The 12,374-nt window shown below is 38.3% G+C and overlaps 2 protein-coding genes across 2 annotated transcripts in view; both read right to left on the bottom strand.

Moving 5' to 3' along the window:
• Positions 1 to 12,374, bottom strand: part of LOC102075659 (uncharacterized) — a 90,447-nt gene that overhangs the window by 58,072 nt on the left and 20,001 nt on the right. The gene's annotated exons all lie outside the window — the stretch shown is intronic.
• LOC106096857 (uncharacterized) lies at positions 5,914 to 11,724 on the bottom strand. Its single transcript, XM_013265765.3, has 4 exons — positions 10,718 to 11,724; positions 9,863 to 9,967; positions 9,342 to 9,448; positions 5,914 to 6,613 (listed from the first exon to the last, which is right to left on the bottom strand). Exons 1-4 carry the CDS (start codon positions 11,076 to 11,078, stop codon positions 6,575 to 6,577), a joined length of 612 nt encoding a protein of 203 aa, XP_013121219.1. The 5' UTR covers positions 11,079 to 11,724; the 3' UTR covers positions 5,914 to 6,574.

The following is a 12,374-nucleotide window of genomic DNA, read 5'->3' as shown; positions in this document are numbered from 1 at the left end:
GGAATTCAGGGCAAATATCATCCACCCTAAGGGCCCTCCCACCGAGGAGGTTCTAACTATCTCAGTGACCTTGTTTTGCAAGTAGTCCCTCTCATCTCCAGACTCTACCTGTTAATGTAATTGAGGAAGTGTTGAAATTATTCATTACACCACCCGAATATAGCCTCAGTTGAACTTAGCAGTGCCCCACTTGCAGTCTACTCTGTGTGAGTAGGGCATGCCAGACCTGTCCACCACAACCACCTGATGACAGAAGAGGATGACAATACAGCTCCTCTGTTTATGCAGGTATAGAGAACACACAGCTGCAAATCTGATGATAAAATTACAAAATCAGTCATCAGCCTGCAACCTAGGATGTCCTTGTCCTGCGTGCACTTATGGGCACCTTCACACCTTTATGAAAACAAACAACAGTAAGGACCCATTCATAAACATGAGGGTTCAGGGTGGGACCCAGAGCCAGGCACCCAGTAACCCTATCACAGCAACAATAATAATAATAATATAATCCACAGCAATAAAAAACAAACAAACAAACGGAACAAAATAGCAAATAATAAAGGATAAACAACTTCAAACTCTGGAACAAATCCCTAAAACCGTGATAAGGTCAAGCAAAACTGAGATACATACTTGACACGAGGTAGAAGGTTTCCATGAAATGAATGCTGCCATTTCTCTTCCTGCCACAGAAGTAAAGCCTGCAGTCCTCTGCTGTGAAGTTTTTTATTATGAGTCTGTTTCCCGAGATTGAAAATTTGGCTTCAAAATCAGGAGAGCAGTAGGTAGAGACTGTTAGAGAAAAACTGCGGCCAATACATCCTCTGAGCTGACTGTGGATCTCCATGTACCAGTGTGTGTCTGAACTCCTGTTGGAACAGGTTAGAGTGACATTGGTTCCCAGCTCCCCTTTGGCTTTTATGTTCTCGGCCTCTGCACAGAGCAGAACCACCAAAAGGATCATCCACAGGAGAACCATGATTGGCTTCAGCATCCAAAACAAAATGGAATCGTCTCAAAGCAGCACAGCTCAGATGGGACTGACAGAGAAGTGTTCTGCACTTTCCATTTCCTTCACGTGGTGATTATGTTGCATGCAACATCTAATGCCAAACCACAGTTACCAAAAAGGAAATCAAACTTGACCTTGAGTCTACACTCAGCTCAGTTAACAAAGTCTCTAGCTACGACACAAGCGGCAGCAATGATGGACATGAGCAGTACATGAGATGACGTCCAGCAGAGAAAGTACTGACTCTACTGTAGATAAAGACAGTACTAGTAATGTATGTTTTATAGTAACAAAAGGAGTAGCATATAAGGAAAGTCTAAACAAAGATCTTCACTTCATTATTTCCTTCTTGATCCGTGGTTATTATAGTTAACTAAAATTAAACAAAAAAATAATAATTATAACACAACATTTTGTCCAAAAAATTAAAGACTTTTTAAAAAAGAAGAAACAATAGTGAAACAATACCATATATTGTGTGTATGTTGTGTGTATGTATAAAATTAACTCAAATGCAATGAAATAAAGAGGAAATGCCCATAATTGTCGTCTTTTTGAATGGTTGAAATTGTCAGCTCAATAAGTATGGCCCTGATTTAACTCCATAAATAAGCATCTGGTCCAGTTATGCTGATAATGTTTTGGACAAAGGCACATTTTTGCAGTTTTGCTTCTGTACACCACCACAGTAGATTTTAAATTAAACAATTAAGATTAAATTAAAGTGCAGACTTTAAACTTCAAATCGGGGGGTTTACAAAAATGTGCGAATTATAAAACTCTAAGTCAATATTAACTCCACTTTGAAGGAAAATTGTAAAGTGTAAATTTTCTGAATACAACAAATAGAGAAATTATAAATATATCACAAAAAGTAAAAATAATGGCATAACTACAAGTGGTGCCCGTTTATTTAAGGTCATAACACAAACAAAGTCCCATATTTCACTCTAGCTTGAAAATGTCTGTAAGTCTGTTATAAGTCTTAAATGGGCCTAACTGAAGGTGTGGTTTGTAAGTATTATATCTAAATGACATAAAGTGTTGAGTTTGGATTGTAATATCTGTGTTGAACTTCCACCCTTCACAAATACCGCCCTTAACATTATTATAAAAATCTATTTTAAAAAAGGAACAACAAGGAAACCAATTGTGGAAACTAGCTCAAACTAAACTGTGTGTTGGGGGAAAAAAAAATACAGTATTGTATAAAAATTAACATTAATGAAAAAACACATAACACCCTTGACTACAACAGCAACCAGAGATTGATTATTAAAGAAGAACTTGGTAAATTCTGTTGAAGTCTCAATAATAGCAGTTTGGCCATTGTATATTGTATGCCCACCACAGCCTGAGTTGATACAATGACACTCCACCCCCACCCCCCGACATACAGCTGTCATGACAAGGGAAATGGCTATAGTGGCTAAAACCACTGTTTTGTACTAGGATGTCAACTTGTTTAATTTTGCTGTTAAGGTGTTAAGTTGTAACATGGGAGTCTATGTGACTAATGTTTGGAGCCAGCTTGAATTGGACATTAGAGGAAGTGCAGTTATTGTCACTTTGACCCGCATAGCAAAATTGGTATGGCCCAAATCTGGCCCACACAATGTGCTTACACATGGCCCACATTCTGCAAAGAACGACGGCCCTTTGGTGGCCCAGATCAGGTTTGCCAGAGGTGGCTCACACATGGGCCAGCACAAGGCCAGTTGCAGACACACTGGTGCCCCTGTGCTGGCCCAGAACAGTTTCAGCTCTGGCCCCAGATGTCAGCATAATGTGTACCTTAATCAAGCCATGTAATAACAGCATGTGCTGGAACATAATGGTGCAAAAGTAACATGACAGAACTCTACTCAGATCAATCAGGCCATTCAGTCTCTGAATGGGTCCTTGGGGTGGACCAGTTTTTGGCGCAGCGTATTTTGGGGTTTAAAAGCCACAGAGACCCGGTGTTTAGAAAAAATGCGTCTCAACTGTTCCGATACTCCTGACACATATGGGATCACTACAGGTTTTCCCCTGGGCAGCGGTTGTCCTTTTTTTATAGACATTTTCAGTTTTGTTAGTAATCAGTGAGGTTTGGTTACCTGCACAGCATTTGACGGCTCTGTGACATTATGCTGTGATTTTTTCCAGTGAAAACTATACATCTAAGCACACACAGGAAAAGCAATCATCATCACCTTTACGCATGTATATACCTGACTCTAAATGATAAATGGACTCCTTCTAATAAAGCATTTCTTTATGCTGCCTGAGCAGTCCAAGCACTTTATACAACATGCCTCATTCAACCTTTCTATGCTTACTTTCTAACATTCACACTCCGATGTATGCTTCAGAGAGCAACTTGGGATTATTATCTTGCTCCAGGATATTTTGACCCAAGGAAATTTTGGCATGCAGACTAGAGCAGCCAGGGATCAAACCATTAGTAGGTGACCTGCTCTACCTCCTGAGCTACAGCTGGCCCAAGTCACACTGTAGGGGAGGAGTTTGGTTTTAGCTCAAGTAAAAGTGTAGAAGTAGAGCACAGCAGGTCAGGGTCCAGGGCCCGAAGAAGCAAAGGCATAGCTAAAGTGTGGCATAGTACAATTTCCAATCAATCATTCATATCCACGTATGCATTAGCGCTGTGAGACCTGTACACACTCCATAGAAGGAGAGGTGGCACCTGGTGTGTCAAGCTGTGCCAAATGCTTATGAGAGAGGACTTTACAGTGCTGGAGTGAACTGTGGAAAAAAAAATAATAGTGAGCAGAAGTGAGCACTGCATCTGTGTCTCAGTTTCAGGAAACCCATGGTGTCAATGGCCTTGCTACCTCAGTATATTAGCAGAAGCTACTTTGCCAGTCGCAAAAAGATGGTGTGGAATGCAGTCATGTGAAACTGTCCACAGTTAAAAAGAAAAAGAAAAACTTTGTACTTACCTGAGTTGAAGCAGAATGTGTCCACAAAATGATTACTGCCGTTTCTCTTCCTGCCACAGAAGTAAAGCCTGCAGTTCTCTACTGTAAAGTTTTTAATCACAAGTCTGTCTCCCATGATTAAACAGTTGGTTTCAAAACCAGGAAAGCAGAAGGTAGAGCCTGCTGAAGAAAAACTACGACCATACGTGCTCTGAACTGGCTGTGGATCTCCATGTACCAGTGTGTGTTTGAACTCTCATTGCAGGTTAGAGTGACATTGGTCCCCAGCTGTCCTCTGACCTTGGTCACGTTATCAGCCTCTGCTCAGAGCAGAAGCACCAACAGGATCATCCACAGGAGAACCATGATCAGCTTCAGCATCCACAACAAGACGGAGTCGTCTGAAAGCAGCTCAGCTCTGATGGGACTGACGAAGATCTGTTTTATATTTCCTGTTTTATTGGCACAGTTTGGTTCAATGGGTAACCTACAAAGACCTCACAAGTCTTGAAGGAAGTGAAATGGCAACCACTTGCTGAAGTCAGCAAGGGGATTTATCAGCCCCATTTAATGTTATTACAGAAGTAAAATTCATTTACACAACAATTCTGTTTCAGCAGCAACCCTGTTGTACCTGAGATGACAGTGCCTGTTAAAATAACACCAACTTCCTCTGGTGGTAACAGTAGTAATGTTACAGCACAGGTAACAAACTGCGTAATTCAGAATAATAACGTGTTGAAAGATTTTATTATGTTTATGTTTAGAAGTACATTTCATTTAAGCTTTTTTAGATGTGTTTGCTCCTTTTTTACTAGAGAAGTTACGTTGTGCAAGCTTTGTGTGCATTCCAGAGCTCTCTGACTTTCACACCCACATCCTGGGAGCATGGGAGAGGTCGTACCTTGTCTTATTGTTTTATGGTAGGATAAACGTATCTATATCTGTTTTAGTCTAAGAGCCTTTTGTTTAGATGGACCGCTAGACTCCTGGCACCAGCTTTGGGGAGTCTTCACGGGGTCATATCTCGACCCCACACACACACACACACACACACACACACACACACACACACACACACACACAAGGTATACGTCATATGTTAATGAACCTATGCATATTCATGTAACCATGTAACCATAATAAAAGAGCAGTGTTACGGGAGAGCGGACGAGAGCAACTGGGGTCAAGCGAAGGAACGGCGCCTGTCCAGTTCTCTCCCGTGCACGTTAATTTGTAAAACCTGTCTGAGTGTCATTTATTCCAATCTGAGTTGCATTACAGGAAAACTCCTTGCATAACGCTTCAGAGCCAAGTTCAATGTGTCTCATCTGATCAAGTGGCGACATCTTGAGTCTCAAAGCTGTTAATACAGAAAAACTCAACCATTTTGCCAACTTTAACTATAAACATTAAGTTAAAATGTGAAATGATAAGACACTTCAAGTAGTGTAGCACTACACCTGAATGAACCTTATACTTCTATATAAGCTACAGCTCCTAGTGAGCCTTATTATTACTGCTGCTATCACTTTATCTAATGTGACCTTTACTGCATCTATTACTAGGTTAATACCTAATTTCCTGTAGCTTTTACAAATCCTTCTACTATCCATGTCGTTGTCCATAACAAGGGACTAAAAACAATCCAGTAGTTACTGCTATGACTGTAAAATGTCTGTTAAAACTACAAATACTGAAACTATTAAATCAGAAAGATTGTCAGTCTGTCCAATTAGATGGGGTAATATTATCTTCTTCGATACAAAATCTACTTATTTGTACACATGACTACAGGAGCTATCTGTAACATATACATATACATATACGTTTACAAAGTAATGCACCATAAGGGATCAATTTATATCTGGAAGGGTCTTCAAAGAGGGTCTGAGGGGACTTCAGACACTCTTAGCTGTTGACGTGAGTTTTGAATGGAAAGTTTTGAATAATTACCACGTGAAAATAGTTCCCTTTTCCCTCCTTTATTTTTTCAGTTTGGAGTAATCTTTGCAGAAACAATAGAAACAAGCATCAGCATTTTTACTTAAAATTTCCAGTTCTTTCTAGAATTATAAGTAGTGCTGTGTAAAGTTCTACAGCTACCCCATTTAGCACTGCCACTATTAGCATTACCAAAAACATAACCATTACTACATCTATTACTAGGTTACTACTACTATTATTACTACCTGAATTTTTAGCTGTAAATATGTTTGTACTTCTGCCATTGCTATTAGTCTTCTACTACTAGCTGTTACTCTATATAGTATTCTGTAAAATGCCTGTTACTATTACAAATATTACTACCTCCTCACATTACTGCCAAAAGTGCAAACAGCCTGCCTTCAAATCCCAGCTTTATAGGGTTTCAAAGTTTCTTACTCAAAATGTGTGAAAAGCTTTGGCTTATATCATTTTCATATAAATTTAAAGGTTTGCATCATATATTTTCTAACAGTGCTGAATATACATTAATGTGAGGCAATGTATTTGCTACAGAAAAGAAACATGCATTAATATTTTTATTTTTCTAGTTAAATGTTAGCCAATTTAAACAACAACAATAACAACAACAAATGTTCAGAAAATCTCTCTCTCCAACTTCTGATGAAGGTTAAAGCAGTCTTTCGAGTTTTCAGTGATGTTTTGCTGGCTGAGAGTTGATTGCCTTACCCTGAAATAGAATAGAAGTAATGAGTACAAGGGAGACGCAGTACTGCAGTAGTATTTTAAAGTGGACATGAAACATTAAATGCATAAAGGCCATTGAGCCCTGACAGAGATGTAACACTGTCTGTGTAACTGAAAATAAGTGTTCAAAGTTAAACGTCTTGATGCATGCTCAATCATCCAGGTAATTAAATCACCCCCAAAACTATGGGGGTTTAAAGTTAAAGTTTTTAAAGCATGTTTAGCGCCATCTTCTGTCAGGACAGAACACTAAATTAGCGGGTTGGTTGGTTGGTGGCTCATTACATAACACTTACATTAGGTTATTTTAGCTAACAAGTAACAGAAACTATAACTCAGTGGAATATAAGGAGACTAACATTAAAAATCCGTTTAAGTTGTCACTTTTGTGCTACCCTGGTTAAAACAATGAGTTTTATGTTAAAATCAAGGATTTACTGCCAACTTTCAGTCTGTCTCATAAGCAGTAAGTGGTTTGGCATTGTTTGGCTAGCTGCACTAAAACAGGAAAATCTACCTGTTAGCCATAATGTTCAGGTTTGCGATTTATAAATGAGAACTATATAGAAGAGAGTCTGTTTGAATCACCAGATCAACATGCTGGAGTCCAAAACTCCAGATTTTCCTCAACAGATAGCTGCTTCAAGCCAACAAGCTACACATTAAGCTAGCAAAGCAGCTCGCAAAATGTGATCAGCGCTATTTTATAGATTAAATAGTTTCTCTTTTCCTAACACAAAACAAGATTTTATAACACAGGTTACTACATTTGTATCACACCGCAAACATAACTATGTTTCTTACCAAAACATAATTGGAAATCCTGATATCCGTCAGCATATCCACATCTTTTTCACTTCTGTTTGGGCTTCACTTTTTTTTCGCTTCTAATATGAAGTAATTCAGCCAGTGAGATGAGAAAAAAAAGGTTACCAAAAATGTTCCATCTCTTCCTCTGAACCTCCATTTTTTTGTGTTTTTTTCCCTTTTTCGCACAAATCAATCTAGTTTCCCTGCAGACATTCTGATGAGATGTTTGTAGTGTGATTAACATGTTTTTCTTTGGAAAAGAAAGATTATCGTATTGCATAAAATACCTTATCACATCAGCTGATTTCCACCCCCACACAGTCCTTATTTATAAAGTGCTTTACAAACCCATACATTACAAGTAACAGGTAGAATTTCCCATGTCAGTGCAGCTAGCCAACAGCAAAGAACTACTTACTGCTAAAGATACAGAGTGAAAGTGGAGAGTACATCCTTGCACCTGGGGACACCACCAACCAGCCAACTCTGTGACGTAATGTTCTGTACTAACACAACGCTGAACATGTTTTAAAAACTTTCAGCACTTATTTCCCGCCACACAAACACTGTTACATCTATATTGGTTTTTGAGAGCAAGGCTCAATGGTGTAATTTAGCCTTTACACATGAAGTTTTTAATGTTGACTTTAAGCTGTTAGCATTAGCAGTGATATCAGCAGAAAACACAGAAAAATTACTAGAGATATTCGGGTGAGTAATCATTTAGATTTAAGCAGAAAATATCAAATTTGGTGCACTTCCAGTCCACGTAGAGAGTTTCCCAGTGAGTATCCCCTCACTGTGTGTCAAACAGTTACTCAGTACATGAATGTATAAAATAATGAGCTGTGTGTGTGTTGTGGTAAAACTTTGTGTGCTGAGAGTAGAAAAGATCTGTTTGAGTACAACTCTAGTTTATAGAAATGGATTAAGTTACTGTGACCTAAACTCTTAACCCATTTTGAAGCATTTAAGGTAACATTTTGCCAATGGTGTGTTTTTTTGGAGCCAGAAGTGACCAAAATTAACCAATAGGGTAAAGTGTTTCTAAATAGTGGAATTTACAGCATTCTGTGTCAGTATCAACTCATTTCAATTCATACACGTCAAACACAAATAGAATGGCCGTAGCTTTAGTTGATAAAAGAGACCCCTGTAGAGTTGTTACAAAGGGGGAAATTAGCTATAGAGATGAAAAGTGGATTGTGTAGTAGCTCCTAAACATCTTTCTTTTGGATGTAAAGGTTTGACAATTTAACTTGGATCTATGGAATCTATGGAACTGAGTGACTTTTGGAGCCTGCCTTAAATAGACATTAGATAAACTTCTGTTTTTGGCACTGTTACACGTCATTTGTCAGCCACAGAATTGATGTCAGGAATTTCATCATCAGTAACTTCCATTTAAGACTGACAGAAACAGTGCTGAACCTGGTTGAGGACATTATTCATTCCCACGGTGATTGAAATTAAAAATGAAGATCATGAACTAATCATGAAAGTGTTTACAGAGCTCATAAATCAAGTAAACAGTCTTTTTTTCATAGACATGTATACAGTACACCAGACTTTACAACCAGAGTAATCGCCCCCTGACATCAAAGAAAATGCAGGTTTAAGGACTTCATTTTCAGACATAGGGGCTATATAAACACGCATACTAGCAACAGAAGCAGCAATAACTATACCCAATGTCACATCTAACATTAGGCCCTTTATTCAGCATTCAGTGTTTTTAATAATGAAAAAGACATCACATTTTCACTTCGTCATTGTGACTTTGTACTTGAAAACTTTCGGAGTCATTTTAAGGGTACAGTGGGTAATTCAGGTCTGATAGTGACAAGAACAATTATCCTTCACAGTATCAGTTTTGTCAGCACCGGCAGTGGTTGAATTACCTGGAAAGCATGCAGTGTCACTACATTCTCATAGATGGGAGCTGAAGGATCTTCCAGCTGTTTGCTTTTGTTGTTCCTCCTCAAACACAGCAGTATCATTACCCCGCCTGCCAACAGATTACAAAGTCACTCCACTTTCAAACTCACAATCTCACAGATAAACATCTCATCACGAATGTATGAAAACAATCTGTTTTGAAACCCAAGCTGCTGCCAGCAGATCATACTCAGTAGGACAAGCTTGTTACAGTCCACTAAAACTGGTTGTAAAAACTAAGATTGAGATTAAGATTGAGTCTAACCTGTCATTTACCACACATTTCAATGTTTGTCATTGAACTAGATTTATTAGAAGAAGGAGCTGAATTATATATTATTTATGAATGAGTATGCCTGTTATTGGAATTAAATATGTGTTGTCATTGGTGAATACTGGGACTTCTCTTGGAGTGGCTGTCAATATTTACTGTTCAGACCAAAGATTCTGCTAAAGCTATCTACAACACAATTTACGCACTCACCCAGGACTAGAATGATCAGGGCAACAGAGACGGATATATATAAGATGATCGTGATACTGAACTGACTCATGGTGTTGTCATTCTGTGGGTTGTTGGTCAGCAGATCTGTGTATGAGAAAAAGAAAAAAATAAAGGGTTAGGGTAGGAAAAAGAAACCTCACAATTTTGCAAATCAGCCACAATGAAGAAACTTCTCTTTTTCTGAAACTGTTGTACTTCTTTAAAAGAGTTACATTGTACTCGAAGTTTCATCAGAGGCTTTTTCATTTGTTCTTAGTTTCACATGAGAGATCAACTAATCCTGGCTAAAGTAAGTGCACATACTGTACAGCACATTCTGTTAACAGGGGTATTTGTCAAAATTGTGTCAAAGCTGTTGGTGTAGCACCGATATGTCATCAAATATATATATCTATATATAGATATATTTATATATATGATGAATATAATGAAATCGCAATTCCAAGTTAAGTTGCATAATTATCAAGGTGGAGGTTGGGGGTTATTTAAATGAGATATTTTCCTGTTACTTCTATATTTCTTAAGTTTTAAAATACATGTTTAGGCATACAAAGTTTAATATTTACATCCAAAAGAATCCAGCATGATATGGAAACACTTCAAACAAAAAAAATATCAAGAAACTAGAAATAACTGTACATTTTGTAAAACACCAGGAACCAAGATGATAAAAACTAGGCTGTAACTAGAACATGATGAATGAATGCAGGGAAAATGAAAGAGACAAAAAGGATTCAAAATACAACATAACCTTAACAAAAAGAAGAAGAACAACAACAATAATGAACATTATCGTCATTATTATTATATGCCTGCAAAATCTTTGAAACTTACCTGAGACAAGGTGGAAAGTTTCCACAAACTGATTACTGCCATTTTTCTTGATGTCACAGAAGTAAAGCCTGCAGTCCTCTGCTGTCAAGTTTTTAATCACGAGTTTGTTTCCCAGGATTGAAAATTTGGTTTCAAAACCAGGAGAGCAGTAGGTAGAGCTTCCTGAGGAATAATAACCAATACATGCTGTGAAGTGACTGTGGATCTCCATGTACCAGTGTGTGTCTGATGTCTGATTGGAGCAGGTTAGAGTGACATTGGTCCCCAGCTCTCCTCTGACCTCAGTCATGTTCTCGGCCTCTGCACAGAGCAGAACCACCAACAGGATCATCCACAGGAGAACCATGATCAGCTTCAGCATCCACAACAAGACGGAGTCGTCTGAAAGCAGCTCAGCTCTGATGGGACTGACGAAGATCTGTTTTATATTTCCTGTTTTATTGGCACAGTTTGGTCCTCTACACTTCCTCTCTCAAATGCTGACTTCAGCCAATATGACACCTGATAAAATCCCACAAGCACCAAGTACCTCACAGGAAGTCCAAGCTCAGCTCTGATGGTGGAGAAGCGCTCTACACTTCTTTTTTCAAAATCTGACCCATGTTTTCAACAAGCAAACAAAAAAAACCTCCACCACAAATACCAAGAAATTAAGAAAGTGTTCGATGATGAATCCTAATGAATAGCACAAGCAGCAGCAGTTTCATGAGAAAAATGGTTTTACATCTTTCTGACAGTGAATGTCATACCTGTGGAGGAAATACTGACTCTAACGGTTACAGAAAAATACATGAAGGAGTATGTTGTAGTAGAGGTAACAGACGAAATGTTGGAGTCTAAATATGAACATATTAGACAGATCTTCAAGCTGTTTCTACACTTCTAGTGTGTTTACAGTAAAACAAAATTCAAACCAAAGAAGAAATATCTATAAATGTGACACCTTTGCCACTCAAAAACATCAGGAAAGCTTTGGTGTGTGGTTTGTGACTGACATGTCTATGTGATCAAAGGCTGTGTTAATTATATTATGTATAAAATAAAACAAAAAGAACTTTGACTAGAACTACAACTTTATTGGATGGAGAAAAAACAAACAAGAAAAACCCAGAAAGAGTGTAAAGCTTCTGATACTGTAACAGTGCAACGACACCTAATGGTAGTATCGATACTACAAATCTAACTCCATGTTACACTATTTGTAATGAATGAAAACTACATCTCCTACTACAAATACATAGAATCATGGTTATAAATGCAGCTATTAATATTACTGCCTCTGTTAAATGATGAATTTGAGGTTTTCCATCCTAACCAGACTAGGGCTACGTCCACACGTACCCGGGTATTTTTGAAAACGCAGATGTGTTTGCACCTTTCGTCCACATGTAAACGGCGTTTTCGGTCACTGAAAACGGAGATTTTTAAAAACGCCTGTCAGGGTGGATATTTTCGAAAACTCCGTTTTTGCATTTACGTGTGGACGAGGAAAACGGAGAGCGTCAAAGGTGTGCACCTTTTTTGAAGTCACACTGTGCGCCACGTTATTGTTTAGGTGAAATGAATTTCTACAATACTGTTACTGTTAATTGTACTCTGCAGTGTTTAAATGCTTACATATACACACACAGTTACTGTCCCTCCACACATACGACTC

The sequence above is a fragment of the Oreochromis niloticus genome, linkage group LG23, assembly GCF_001858045.2.
Source record: "Oreochromis niloticus isolate F11D_XX linkage group LG23, O_niloticus_UMD_NMBU, whole genome shotgun sequence".
Taxonomy (NCBI): Eukaryota; Metazoa; Chordata; class Actinopteri; order Cichliformes; family Cichlidae; genus Oreochromis; species Oreochromis niloticus.
Note: the sequence above shows the minus strand (reverse complement) of the source record. Positions and strands in the feature narration are given on the sequence as shown.

Excerpts from the sequence above, each read along its gene's own strand:
- LOC106096857 (XM_013265765.3), bottom strand. The coding sequence starts at position 11,078 with ATGCTGAAGCTGATCATGGTTCTCCTGTGGATGATCCTGTTGGTGGTT. Across the intron at positions 9,449-9,862 it reads CCTGATCATTCTAGTCCTGG|GCGGGGTAATGATACTGCTG; the intron begins GTGAGTGCGTAA and ends ATCTGTTGGCAG. Across the intron at positions 6,614-9,341 it reads TGACACTGCATGCTTTCCAG|GGTAAGGCAATCAACTCTCA; the intron begins GTAATTCAACCA and ends ATTCTATTTCAG.